A 15,122-nucleotide genomic window follows, 5' to 3' on the forward strand; every position below is an offset into this window, starting at 1 on the left:
TTCTCCTGGTGAAATACTTTCAAATTTAGATGTCTTTCAAGTGTGCAAAAGAAAAATAGCGTTCTATCAGTTATAGTTGCTTTTACCAATTAAGGTTATATTTGTACGTTCTGCCAAATAAATTTAGAAGAGTTGCAAAGTTGGTTGGGAAATGTGTTGCCCAGGCATGATTAGGTAGTGAAAGGTAAAAAGGAATGTGTAAATATTATGTGTGAACCGTGACCGAAATAAAAGCAATTTCATGAAGTTTTTATTTTAAGTTTCTGAACATGAGATTGATTCCTTTGGTATTTCTATCAAGCATGTCTAGAGTGATGAACAAAACATCACGTACGTGCACCTAAGTGATGCCCGGGAAGAGATGATAATGAATGTCCTTCACATTATGAAATCTATCATAATAAGCTCATAATAAGTTGCTTGCGTTTGTCTCATACTCCATCTTTGTCATTGTATACCATTATGTTGTTCGTTATATTCAAGTATCTTTTTTGATCCATTTCTCTCATTTTATTGTGTATCTGATTGGTTTTTCATTGTTTTTGGATTTGCATTTGCTCCCATTCATCTTTCGAGTTATATTGCCACAATTATACATAATATCATACTGACATCACGTCGAAAAGTGGTGGTTGAGTGACGTATATCATTTTTGGAGCCTTATCGTTCAGGTCTCGGACTGCAAACCCGGGTGCAAACCCAACTCGGCTATTCATCGGTCCAACGCCCATCTCTACAGAATGAGCTATCTAAATTATGCTCCAAAGCGATGCTTAACTATAACAACTTTGACAACTTTTGACAAGTTTTGATAATACAAAAAGTAAAGATTTCCTATGATGCTAATTTCGATCTTTGAGATCCTTAAGATGTGACCATCCACTACGAATAGGCTGAAATGTCGGCTTAAAATGTGACCATCCACTACGAAGGCTGTAATGTCGCAGACAGAGCATGTTTTGCAATATGGTCCATTGAACCTCTCAAAAACAGCAGAAAGCAAAGAATTTACCAACTTGTACTGATCTTTACTGCTGTGTAAGCAAGCAACATGGACAAGCTTATTTTGAGAAAAAGTTGCCTGTGCAATATCTCAACACTGCTCAAAAAGTTTCAACATTACAGTCCATTTGTGTTAGATCATGATCTAGAGATGTTTGCACTCAGACAAATAAAGCTGACACACACACATTTCTCGGGATTTTTCTAGTGACGACGGGGGGGGGGGGGGGTGCGCAAAACAGTCGTTTTGATATACAATTGGCTTTAACCTAGGGAAATATAAATGTGATTACTGACTTCATTGATTTATTTGAGATAAGATCAATAGAATAATATTAAGAAATATACCGTAAAACTTGTTATTTATCATATTATGTGCTTACTATCGAGCGCTTTTGAAAACATAAAATTGTACGGAAGTCCGGTGTTTTACGAACTGGGCTAATGGGATTGAGACACAGATTTGCAGGTTTACTTGTTCGTATATGACCATGTGTATCGACGAGTTGCTGCTCAAAACCCTTTACACTTTTGTGGATGGGGCTCTTCATGTTTGCATGTTTTAAAAGCGCTCGATAGTAAGCACATATGCTAACTATCGAGTTTTTACGGTACTTAGTTAAAGGGCTAAACTGGACAATAATTTGGCTCCTTCCATCCAAACTCTAGATTACCATTCCTATTTTTCCGTTTCTTTACAGCGCTGCAGCACAACAGAAAGCCTCTAAAATCTGGGTAATCGAACAATCGGATACGTTCTACTATCGGTGGCTTCTTGTCATTATGTTAGCAGCCGTCTATAATTGGTACATCATCATTGCCAGAGCGTGCTTTCTTGATTTACAAGATTTATTTACCACCACGTGGTTGGTCCTGGATTATGTATGTGACGTTATCTACATTCTTGACATGTTGGTTCAATCTCGAACAGGTAAGAAATACAATCTTCGTGCGTGTATACGTACACGTACACGTATGAAATGTACGTATACGTGTAAAATGTATGTGTATGCGGATGTTTTTACTTCTTCATTTCTTTATGTGAGTTTTTCGTCATTTGTTTTTTACAATATAATTAAGGTGTGATACTGAATATCGGCCACTTACCAGTTGACAAAATTGCTTTTCTCCTCTCCAAAAATACAATTTTCCGAAGTCACTTCTTTTAGTTTGTTTCATTTTTATTTTTGCTGGGGTTGGGGTTTATGTATTTTTTTCTTCCTTTTCTTTCTATTCATATTCATACTTTTTAAGAGGCAAATCAGGACAGAGGTGATCACAACCCAGGAAGTGAATACGATTTACACCTAAAAATGATAAATAAAATAAACGTAAGATATAAAACTACAAACAATGTTCCAAACTAAACAACAGTTATCAATATTGGGACACAGTTTGGGCATGGCTTGGCTCTTGTTATTTGACTTTTTGTGTATATTTTTGTAAGCGCCATGGTATCTTGGCCTGTAAATGTAAATGTTAAATTAATTTTAAGGTATTTCACGGATGCCATTTAGTGGTTTTCAAAGAATTGGCCCGGATGTTCTAACAGTTTCATTAGAAATGCATTCTTTTATCTTGTTAAACAGGCGTGGTCCAACTTTTTCAGGTTTCATATTCTGTTAAATTAAAGGATTATGTTTCCAAATTTTGAGTTGTATTGCTCCAGCGGTTTTGATTTGAGAAGCAAAAACGTGTAAACAATGCTCCATGTGATAGTACATGATACAAAAATCCAAGTTTTTGATGAAGAAAAATGGGGCATGAGGCTATCGATTGGGCCACACCCTCACCCGTACCCATGATGTAATCATAAGTGTGTTCAGTACCACAGTATTTGTGCTAGCATAGTTTGGTAGAATAGTTATCGGAAGAGTTTTGGGAATTTCTTCCAATCGTTCCAATACAATTAACACGTGATATTTTATTCTTACGCCTTTTCCCGTTTTTGGATAACCTCGCACAAAAATATGTTCGTGTCTTACTGCTCTTATTTAATACGGGTTTGTTGTACGTCTAGGGCAGTGGGGTGTGTGCGAGATGTGGGGTGGTGGCGGATGTATTTGATAATGACACCTTTGGCATTACATTTTATTCTTACGCCTTTTCCTGTTTTTGGATAACCTCGCACAAAAATATGTTCGTGTCTTACTGCTCTTATTTAATACGGGTTTGTTGTACGTCTAGGGCAGTGGGGTGTGTGCGAGATGTGGGGTGGTGGCGGATGTATGATAATGACACCTTTGGCATTACATTTTATTCTTACGCCTTTTCCCGTTTTTGGATAACCTCGCACAAAAATATGTTCGTGTCTTACTGCTCTTATTTAATACGGGTTTGTTGTACGTCTAGGACAGTGGGGTGTGTGCGAGATGTGGGGTGGTGGCGGATGTATGATAATGACACCTTTGGCATTACATGTACACATTTTTTTGAATGATACAAAAATAATATGTCCATGCATTCGTGAGGCCTGTACATTTCCTGGGCAACCATACGATTGTGTTCTAATATACACTTCAGAGACGCAAATGGTGTTACAGAAATTGCCATGACAACCGGTGTTATTTTAAAATGAGCACAAAACATCCTTGAAGCAATAAACGTCACCTTGGTGTAACGGACTGCTCAGGCTAATAAATATGGATGACGAGGGACACAAGATAGGGGTCGATGAAAGGGGTGAATGTCGAGAATATTTCGATATGAATAACACATAATTTTATACTTCGTCCCAACTGCCAACAGTTTGTGCGATCTTAACTGTTATTGATGGGGTAGGAATCTCCTCTACTAGGAAAACCGTATTCTGCCTTTCTGTTATTTCAGGAGTCTCCTTTACTAGGACAAGCGGTCATATTATGCCTTTATTTATTTTAGGAATCTCCTTTACTAGAAAAGACGGTCATATTCTGTATTTTTTATAATTCCAGATCGATCAGAATTTAGCATCATAATATTATAACAATCGGCGCGCCCGCGGCGGTTGTTTGATGGCATGTAAACTGTACGTCATTTTAAAGAAAAGGTGAACAATGATGGTGTTATTTATCGTAAATCTTATTTGCATCTTTAGTCTTTAGAAGGGGTAGACACTTGTAAAATGGCATTAGAACATCAGAAAAATACTAACCAACAGACTAACAAATGGCAAGGGAATTTTCAAAAAACTTTTTATCATGAAATGTAAGGAATAACTCATATTATTTGGCTAATTTAAATTTTTTTAAATGTATGTAAATAGCGCCCTCAATTTGCTCACAAATGTGCAGTTTATAGAATAAAGATTACCACAAAAAGCAGACAAAGATGAATAATTTAATATAGAAACGAGAATCTATGTTGAAAATAGCTATACAATATATGAACGAATTGAACATTATATAATGTTTTTAAAATTAATAAATGATCACATCAAACAACCGTAACCCAGACCATTGGATGGGCAAAGAAGCTCGAATAAAATTGCGCTTGGCGATAACATAGTACAAGGAACTTATACGATGTCCTCATTCACAAACTGATACTATATTGGCGAGCGGTCTGAATGTTGAGCCATACAAGTTTACGTGGTGAACTAGCGATAACATTGAATTCTGTTTCACGACGTCCGAACAACTTCCATGTGTTTGAACATTGATTAATTGCATATTACATGGCTACTTCTTAACAAAAATATCAACTCCAGCTAGGTTATCTTGTCTGGTTGATTTGGTTTTGTTGGTAGGTCGAGAGAAGCATCCAGGGCGTGGAGGGTGCTGTTGCATCCCAATTTTGGAGGTAAAATTGACCAATTAATATAAATGCGTCTTTGATAAGCTCCATTCTCCCTAAATAAATACGTACAACCTGCATACGACAATGCAAAATGGTAGATTTGGGATAACCTACTCAGAAGCAGTGTTTCATTATGTCCTTGCCATCTCATGAAACATTTGTATAATTTGCAATTATTTTTGTCTCCCCTACTTTTTGCAGGTTATCTTGAAGGCGGCCTTCCAGTACGAGATTCGAAGAAACTACGGATGCACTATATCAAATCCTATACATTTATCCTTGACGCATTATCCCTACTACCACTGGACTTTTTCTACCTGTTATTTGGCTTCAATACACCTTTGCTACGTCTTCCCCGTTTACTGCGTCTACCCCGTGTATTTGAATGCTTCGACCGTACTGAAACAATCACCAGTTATCCTAATATCGTCCGTGTGCTTAATCTAATCTTCTACATAATGATCATTATCCATTGGAATGCGTGTGTATACATTGCTTTGTCTCGACATATCGGGTTTGGTACCGACGGATGGGTCTATCCAAACGGTTCCGACCCACTTAGTACACAGTATGTGTATAGTTTGTATTGGTCAACTTTGACACTGACCACGATCGGTGAGACTCCTAAACCAGATACCGACCCAGAATACATATTTGTTGTGTTTGATTTCCTTGTCGGTGTGTTGATCTTCGCCACCATCGTCGGTAACGTCGGTACCATGATAAGCAATATGAATGCATCCAGATCGGAGTTCCAGCATCGTATGGACGGGGTCAAACAGTACATGACATTACGAAAGGTTAGCAAAGAACTAGAAGCAAGAGTCATCAAGTGGTTTGATTACTTATGGACAAATAAGAAAACTTTAGATGAAGAGGTTATATTGAACACATTACCCGAGAAACTACGTGCAGAGATTGCTATCCATGTACATCTGGACACCTTGAAGCAGGTCAGTATCTTCTCTGACTGTGAACCTGGCCTATTAGTAGAGCTTGTCCTTAAACTGCGACCACAGGTGTTTAGGCCTGGAGATTTTATATGTAGGAAAGGAGATATTGGGAGAGAAATGTACATTGTGAAGCAAGGCAAATTACAAGTTGTATCTGAAGATTGCAAAGTTGTGTATGCAACTTTAAACGAAGGTAGCTACTTCGGGGAAATCAGTATCCTTAATGTCCCCGGTAGTTTATCTGGGAATAGGCGTACCGCCAATGTGAGAAGCGTTGGATATTCTGACTTATTCTGCTTATCAAAAGACGATTTGCTGGATGCTATCAAAGAATATCCAGATGCAAGATCCATCCTAGAAGAACGCGGAAGGAAGATTTTGATGAAAGATAATCTGATCGATGAGGAATTGGCTAAACGAGGTGGTAAAACGCAAGAACAGGCGGAGGCGGAAGAGAAACTGGAGAGAATGGAATCTAACCTTAACCATCTGCAGACAAGATTTACAAGACTCTTGTCTGAGTACAGCAATTCCCAGATGCGACTGAAGCAGCGTATAACGAGATTGGAAAAGAAAGTCAAAGATAAAGATAAAGAAGACAGAGACAGACTCAAGGAACATGCACCAGAAACGTCTACTAAATCTGAAGCAGCAAGAGCTGCATCGCCGCAGAAACCTAGAAGGCGTACGTCAAAGAATGCGAAACACGAACCCAAAGATGAGAAAAAATAAACGAGTGATATGATAATAATATTTTCATCAGGAGAGTCATTCTCACAGGCGTTCATTTTGAAACCCTTTGCGATATTGTACATGTTTTTTAAGTCATTGTTTTTCTCCACGACATACACACACTGGCCAAAGGTATTGCAACATTGCTGTAAAAAGAAAAAAATGACAAGGTGAACATTCATCCAATATCCAGTCGATTTCACATTACGTGCCGGATGGCAATGTTCTTTGTATGATATAATTAAGATAATGCTAATCAATTTGGGTATATTTGGTCACCCATGGTGACATCATGCGAAGTTTCTAATGCTTATAATGGCATGAATGGTGAAAGGACGGTGATTCGTTAGAACGCAGAGTCGAAGAAACTTAAGGCCACAAAAAGTCCAGATGCCATTTAGAATGGTCGCCAAATGGTTTTGGTTTCTGCAATATAGAACGGAAGTGGTGCTTGGAAGAAAATAACAGTCAAAGATGGCCGACGTCCTGCAAGGGTTGTGAGACTCGGGGATTTCAATAATTGCAATATTATTGTAAGGTCGTGTGGTTATTCCGTAAAGGACATAACGACTTTTAAAAACGTAATGAACACACCAAACAATGTTTTGGTGTAATTCAGAGTCATTAGGCATGTTAGGTGCCTTATGGGTTAAACACCTTTCTCCAAGACCACAAAAAACTTCCGTCTTCTAAGGCTGTTGATTTCTTTCACCCGACACATCCCTGAATAATTATCCCATCACCATTTCACTGATACGTTGCAGAAACCACTTATTGGTGACCATTTAAGGCATCTGGACATGTTGTAGAATAAAGTTTCTTCCTCTCTGCGTTCAAACGGATTTCCGTCTTTTTGCCATTGTAAGCACTGGAATACTGGCGTCACCATACTGGACATCTACATCCCATTGATTTCGTGCAAAGAGCATTGCTATTTAGTACTTACTGTGAATTCGACAGGATATTGGATGAATGTTATAATAATGATAATAATAATTGTATTTAAACACGATAAAAACATGTTCAATACAACATTGATCTTCCACATGTACGTGGATATTAAAATATTACTAAAATATAAAAGTTTGTTTAAAAGATATTTACAATGCAAAATGAACATAGACTAATATTAACACAATGTTCAATATACAGTTTGCCGAATTCTTCCTTTTCAGTGATGTTCCAATACTTTCGGCCTGTGTGTGTATGAAAATATACAGAGTTTGATTGAAACAAGATGAGTTCTTGGGACGACGTGCAAGTAACATAGCCAAACTGAAACCATATTATATGTGTCAGCTGCCTCGACGAGATGGTCGGAATTACATCAACGTGGAATACCGAAATCCCTGGTTTGTTCATAGTGTGTATTTCGAGCTTTAACTTATTTGTATGCATAATATTGGCCATAGACAACAGGAACAAACAACAGGAACAAACTGTAATATTGCTGGACAATATTTGAAACGAACAAAAGAATTCCTTGGTGCAATGTAATAATTATTTAGGAAAAGCAGTTACATGTTAATGTACAATGACATGTCAATGTACATATTGTGTCTTTTAAAAGATTTTTTTACAAACGAACAAAACAAAAAGCGAAGTAGTCGATGCGTAAGAGCCTTGAAAGTACAAAGTAATTAGAATGTTTGATATCGTGATATTGTGTAATGTGTGTGATAAACCCGCGACAGCTTTGTCGGGTTATAACAGTTTTAACATTATCGTATGCTGTATAAAGTAAAATCGAATTCTGGAAATAAAATTTGCAACTTACATGCGACAGTTGCGATCGGTAACTCCGAACTTCATCAGGCATCTGATAGGTCACGTGACAAACGACGGGGAAGATTTTGCAAAGCTTTGCGGCAGTTGAAAGCGGAGTTCCCCTTTTCTGGCTACTCCACTCTCTCCAATGGCTTCCCTGACACCCCGCTCGAACCACTTTTCTTCTTTGTCGAGGATCACAACCTCCATTGGCTTAAAGAAGTGTTCTGATGTTTTGCAGTGATTGAAAACTGCGGAGTTCTGAGCTTCACTTGAGCTAGGTCTACGATGTTGGTTTACCCTAGCTCTCAGGGACTGTTTGGTCTCTCCCACGTAGGCTTCACCACAGTCAGTAGCCGCACAGGTTATGCCATTAACCAAATTACTCTGCTTGTCCTTGGGGGTGTCCTTAACGTGGACTAATTTACCCCTGATGATGTTAGTGGGCTTATAAGACGTTGCGATCTCAAAGGACTTCAGAGTGTTATTGATCCTTTCTGACAAGCTAGATATGTAGGGCTCTTTGGTCTTTTTAGCTTTGGTGAAGGCCCAGTTGGGGTAGCCACAGCAACCCAGGGATTGCGATATTTGCATCTGAATGTGATGTTGTTATCCAGGAAGGTCCTGTTGGTCGCTGATAATGGTACTAGCCCGATGTTTCAGGGATCTAATCACCCCGAGTTTGTGTATTAAGGGATGATAAGAATCAAATTGTAAGTAAAAGTCCGTATGAGTTGGTTTCTATGTAAACCGTGGACTTGAGTGATCCGTACTCGTGAATGTGCACTTGACAGTCCACGAAGGCTAGATTGTTATCCACACACTCCTCCTGGGTAAACTTGATGTTTGGGTCTACCTCGTTGATGAATTTGTAAAATGGGGCAGCCTCGTTCCTATCAATAACAACAAACGTATCGTCGACGTGGCGCAGCCACAGTTTAGGATAGTTTTCAGGATATTTATCTAGCACGATCTGCTTCAAATTCTCTATGTAGATGTTAACAACAATAGGCGAGACAGCTGAACCCATGGCACAGCCATATTGAATGAAGAATTTGTTGTTATATGAGAAATACGTGGTCTAGAGACAGATGGTTAAAAGTTCAATGATTTGGTCCACCGATCAATTTGTTCGATCATCTAGTATTGTCCTTGGTGAGATATTCTTTCACCACTTTTATAGCATCGTTGGGAGGAATGGATGTGAAAAGAGCGGTCACGTCGTATGATGTGATGATTCCTGTAAAGCTTGATGTTCTGAATTTTATGAACAAAATCCTGAGTGATCTTTAAGTGGTAGGGGGACACACCAACTAGGGGGCCAATGATCTTGGCAGCGTGCTTGGCTAAATTTTATTTCCAGAATTCGATTTAACTTTACTTTATATGTTATTTACTGGATGACTAATCTACACCAAGATATTATCGTATGTTGTTTAAGGCGACGCGATCTTTTGTGCGTAACTATAGCGGGCCAGGGGATTCACACTATCATTAAAAAAATATTTGAAGAAATCAAAGAGCCCTAGGAATAAAAAATTGTAGTATAATTCACTACAGACACAATTTCTGTTTAATGATCAAAATAATTTTTGTAATCGATCAAAAAACAAACGTTTTATACCAATTTTGAATTTAGCCCGAATTCGTAAATATGGCACTCCTCTGTTAAACTGTTTTTTTCTTCTTCAAAATCCATGATCGCATTTCGAAATGAGTCATTTGTCGGTAAATCGTGGATCGTAAACAAAGCAGGGCTGACCAATGCTGCCCAAACTATTTGTTTTGGGCAGAATTTCACCACGTGCGAGATAGAGTAGGGCCGCCGGTTTATTGCCATTTGGTCTAATACCATTTCGTCTAATACACATTTTTAGTCTATATCCATTTCGTCTATCACCAGAAAGGCTAATTACCATTTAGTCTAATTATCATATAGTCTAATGTCCATTTAGTCGAATACTGTTTGGTCCATTAACGTAGTAGATATAGACCAAGTGGGTTTAGACGAACTTGATGTGTGTAGACGAAACGGTTATTAGACGGAATGGTATTAGACCAAACGGCAATTTCCCGGGCCGTCGGCCGGCCATTGTACACGACACAGTTATACGGACCGTACGACTGATTTTGTAATTAGTATGAAGCTTTTATCTATATCAGGGATATTCTTCATGGAAACGAAGATGATGATGATCGATTGACTTCATCATGTTTATTAAGAACAATACATCTTGGCGACTGTTTGTAGATAAAATATGATTGTATCGAAGATGTACTTCGTTTTATAATTAATGTACATTATAAATGTCTTCTTTCAAGAATGTTAAATGTAGTATCTATTGATGACATAATTTTAACTTGTACTTTGTAGCCATATATGGTATTATATTTTTTCTACGAATGTTGAAGACATAGAATTTTGGTGTACATTTCAGTAAAGTAACCCTATTTAAAATATTTGATATTTTTCAATCAGTGCAATGATCTGCGAGTACTAACTTTTTAGGTAAAAAGACTGGTTTGGATGTTTTGCATGAAGTGTCAGTAAATTATCTTGTATGTAATCATGGTAATGTAGATAACAGGCATGAGAATGGCTTTTTTGAAAGTTGCTTTAAAAAGGGCCTGAATTCATCCTTAAAAAGGCCCAAAACAGGCTGAAAAAATAAAATGCGTAAATTTGGACAACAAAACTGCCTAAATTCCCGGGCTGAATTCAGGCAAAAGTCTGAAAATTCTAGACGATTCTAGAAAATTCTCAACTGGATAAATTAATGAGAGCAAACCTGATCGGATTGTGGAGTGCATGGCGCGTGGCGCGCATTTCATACATATCAAGAGTTAGTTCCGACCGAATCCGAATTGCATAATTATGGCAGTGTGATTTTTGGTTTCCATATTATCAAAGGCTGTTTAATTGTCAAATACTGCTTTTCACAACCATACTAAAAGAGAATAGGATGACGCCACTAGTCTATTATCTTATTTTGAAAAACGTTTTAGGTACAAGCCCGTAGCCAGAATTTTTTCGTGGGGTGTGGATTTTCCAAATGCAGACCTTTTTAATAGAAATCTTCATTCTGGCCAAAAGTAGATCTTTATCTCCCCTGCAACTGATTTTTGGATCCTGTTTTTTTCAAACACATTTCACTTGATTTGGGGTATGTTTATCAGAATGTTGACATTTTGGGCCCAATTTTGCCATTTTTTACAAAGCAGACCGTCGCAGATTTATGGAAGGTGCGACGCCCCCACCACACACCCCTGGCTACGGACCTGTTTAGATATATAACCGTTTAGGCCTATTATAAGGCGTTTTCAAATGATATGTAAATTGTATTTTTAGTTTATAAGATAGAAATACAAGCAGCGACGCAGTCGAAGGGTTACGAATCTGATAGACCTTTATAGGATTTGACTTTTATAAACAATTTTTCTGTCATTTGGTATATTTGTGCGTAACATAAGATAATTTGCTTTTTGTGATTATGTGTCGGTTTTTTTTATATATAAAGTTATGATCAACAGTCGAGTCGATGTAATAGCATAGAATTTATTTCTTTATTTATTTTATTTTTTTGGTAACGAAACAATTTTAATCGGGTATAAAACAATGTCAACAATCCTTTTATACTACTAATGTGATTTCATATCGAATGACATTCCATATCGATCATGTAAAAAGTAACATGCGTAAACTAACCTTGAATTTGGACAAGGCCGCCAATAATTATTGCTAGATCGACGTAAGAGCATCGATGCCATTGCATCGTCCTCACGTTATCAGCCTTGTTAAGTACTAAAGGCAATTTGTATGAGCGTAACCTCCGGGTGGGTGAGACAGTAAATAAAATCTCAAAGCTGATTTTTTTGTCATCTTTGCTTTTCCCATTTCCTTCTATCTCTTTTTCTTCTTATTTTCTTGCTCTTCTCTTTCAGTCCCCTCCCCTTTTTTCTCTTTTATCCGTTTTCCTTTTTACCCTCTTCCGTTTTTCAGTGCTCCTTCATTTCCCCTCATCATTGCTCCCTCCTTTGCCCTCATCATCCCCCACCCATTATTGCTCCGAGTGGGCAAGTCGCTCACCCAGAAAATCCCAGGTTATGCCACTGACATTTGGAAACAGCCCGTTAGTTCGAAGGGTTAAGGTTAGCAACTATTTTAAACTGTTGCAATTTGGTAGTTCACAGCATCTTCACGGCTGTTTGATGGGGTCATTTATTAATAATTTATTTAACAAAACATTATAATGTTCAATTCTAGACCTGAATAATACCAACAGCTATCACACTAATAAATTGTATATGCGCATATATTTTGCAGAAATTTTTAACATAGATTTTCGTTTCTGTATCAAATTATTCATCTTTTTCAGCTTTTTTATGGTAAATTTAATTCTATAAACTGTACATTTGTGTGAAAATTGAGGGCGCTATTTACATATATTTTTAATTTAAATTAATCTTATAAAAGTTTTTTGAAAATTCAGTCTGTTTGCTTAAGTTCTAATACCATTTGACAAGTGTCTACCTCTTGTAAAGTTGCAAACAAGATTTTAGATAAATAGCGCCATCATTGTTCAACATTTGTTAAAAATGACTCGTTACATGCCATCAAACAACCGTGTCTTGCGAATGCATGCGCGTATTTTTTTTTGGGGGGGCTTTGGGGCACCAGCCCCGGGTCAAAGCAGGGGTGGCCAAATCGAAGGGCAGCGGAAAGAAGAAGGCGACAAAAAGAGGGGCGGAAGAAGAAGGCGGCAAAAAGCATTAGTAAAGAAAAAAGGGCGGAAAATATGAAAAATTTGTACTATACATCAAAATGTATTGCTTTTGGGGCGGTAGCGCCTATAAATCCTTGTTGTTTTTCAATAATATATTAATGTTCGACCAACAAAACACCGTGTACCCTTAAGGCGACGCGATCTTTTGTTGGTCGAAGCAACCAAAAACAACAACAAAAAAAAGGATTTTTACTGTGATATTTGAATTCTTCTAAACACTCGCTATATGAAATGATCAATGCAATTTTTGCCAAAGCTCACTACCATTTGCAAAATGCTGTGAACTACCAAATAGCAACAGTTTAAAATATTTGCTAACCTTAATAGTCCCAAAATGGTTAGATAGGTTTAGGGCATTGTAGGTTAAGATTGGGGTTAGCATCTGGGTTTGTGTTACTACTGTGTTAGGGATAGGGTTTGGCTAGGGTCATGGTCAAAGTTAGGATTAGAATCATGATTGGGTTTAGGGTTAGGGTTAGAGCTTATAGGCTAGGGTTAAGTTCGGAGCTCGGGTAAGGATTATAGTTAATAATATTTTTATCGGGTTTTCTGCTAATCATCCTTCGGACCTGTAACCGGCAGTTTGCTTATGAAAAAAAACCACTTGAAGAATTTTGGCCAATACTGTGCTAATACATGTAGTGTATTTTGTGAAGGATCTCCTCATATAATTACTAGTATTATAAAGACAAGGCCAAGGTCATAGAAACGGTCCATCTCTGTTCTTTTTTTCATTTTTTTTCAATTTATATTGCGGAGCTTATTCAGTATATTTTGGCTATATTGCCAATATATACCGTTTAACAGCAAGTTTTACCTTTAAGCTAGGCATATCATTTTAGAATATTCTGGGAATCATCACACGGAAATGTACAGTTTCTGTTGAAATGTATTTTAGGCCAGTCTGGGAGGCAAGTATTTATAGTTTGATATTTACAAACATGTTCACAAACACTTATTCGAGGGGGCCTGATGTAAAAAATAAAAATTCATTTTTTTTTTACCTATAATTATTTTCAGAGCCCCCCTTTTGGCCATGAAAAATGTACGTCAACCCCATAGAAAATAGTGTAGGCCTAAAACTCATGTTCTCCGAGAAAAATTAAGGTGATTTTTTTAAAGGCTCCCCCTTAAGAGGGATACAAATTTTCAGGTCCCCCTTTTTTTGCATCAGCCCCCCCCCCTTACAAGTGTTTTTGAACGGTCCATGGTATTACTTCATGGAAGCATACTCGGAGTTAGCCAGGTTTATGTACAGCTTACATATAAAGGCTGTATAATCGAAAATTATAGATAGATGTCAGTGTTTTGCCTTTGCAACAAACACACTGATAAAATTTTAACTGATCAAACTTTCTATTTCTCATGGTTCAAAACAGTAAATTTTATATTATAATGCCTATTAACATATTTTAAATGTTTGACAAGTTGTAGAAAGATTGTGCAATAGGAGTGCTGATCATTTCCTGCCATTGTGTAAATACCATTGTTGCTGTATTCATTGTTTGTGTATAGATTTGGAAGATGCTGATAATAAATCATTTTATTTAGACTACTTCGATTTGAAACATGTGATTCTTTGAAGTTTGAAACACTCTAATAAATGAAACTTGAGTATCTGAATATCCCCTCTGTTTAATTTAGATTAATCCTATTTGAAGAGCGATTCTTTGAATTTTGAAATAAAGCTCTAATAAATCATGTCAGGGGAAAAGAACACATCACAGATGAGCAAAGCAGCAAATATTGGGCTATTCCAGTTGAAATCCATACACTCTGTATGGAAGACATGACCCCGGGGACATGACTACTCAAACAGGGAGTCAAGATTTCAAATGGTATCCCCATTTGGAAGATTATGGTTAGGCCTGTCATAGAGGGTGTATGGATTTTAAATAGAACAGCCCATTTCTTCATACTGAGTCACGTGCCACAGAACATGTGTGAGATGTAACTAGTGTGTTCAATTACTTTGGGGTGGTTCAATACAACATATTCGAGAGGTTGTGATTTCTTATACTTGGTGCTTCTCTACGCCCATCTACCTATTCAAATCACATCACAGTGATTTGGAATAGTTAGATGGGCCTTAATATGCATGAGTCAC

At 37.4% G+C, this 15,122-nt stretch overlaps 1 protein-coding gene across 1 annotated transcript in view; it reads left to right on the forward strand.

The window, feature by feature from the left end:
- Positions 1 to 6,873, forward strand: part of LOC140161118 (cyclic nucleotide-gated channel alpha-3-like) — a 67,980-nt gene extending 61,107 nt beyond the window's left edge. Inside the window, exons 3-4 of the mRNA XM_072184524.1 lie at positions 1,704 to 1,933; positions 4,981 to 6,873. Coding sequence (XP_072040625.1) covers positions 1,704 to 1,933; positions 4,981 to 6,464 — 1,714 coding nt within the window. The 3' untranslated portion in view covers positions 6,465 to 6,873. The remainder of the gene's footprint in view (positions 1 to 1,703; positions 1,934 to 4,980) is intronic.
- The last annotated feature ends 8,249 nt before the right edge of the window (positions 6,874 to 15,122 follow it).

Source organism: Amphiura filiformis, chromosome 9, assembly GCF_039555335.1.
Source record: "Amphiura filiformis chromosome 9, Afil_fr2py, whole genome shotgun sequence".
Lineage (NCBI taxonomy): Eukaryota > Metazoa > Echinodermata > Ophiuroidea > Amphilepidida > Amphiuridae > Amphiura > Amphiura filiformis.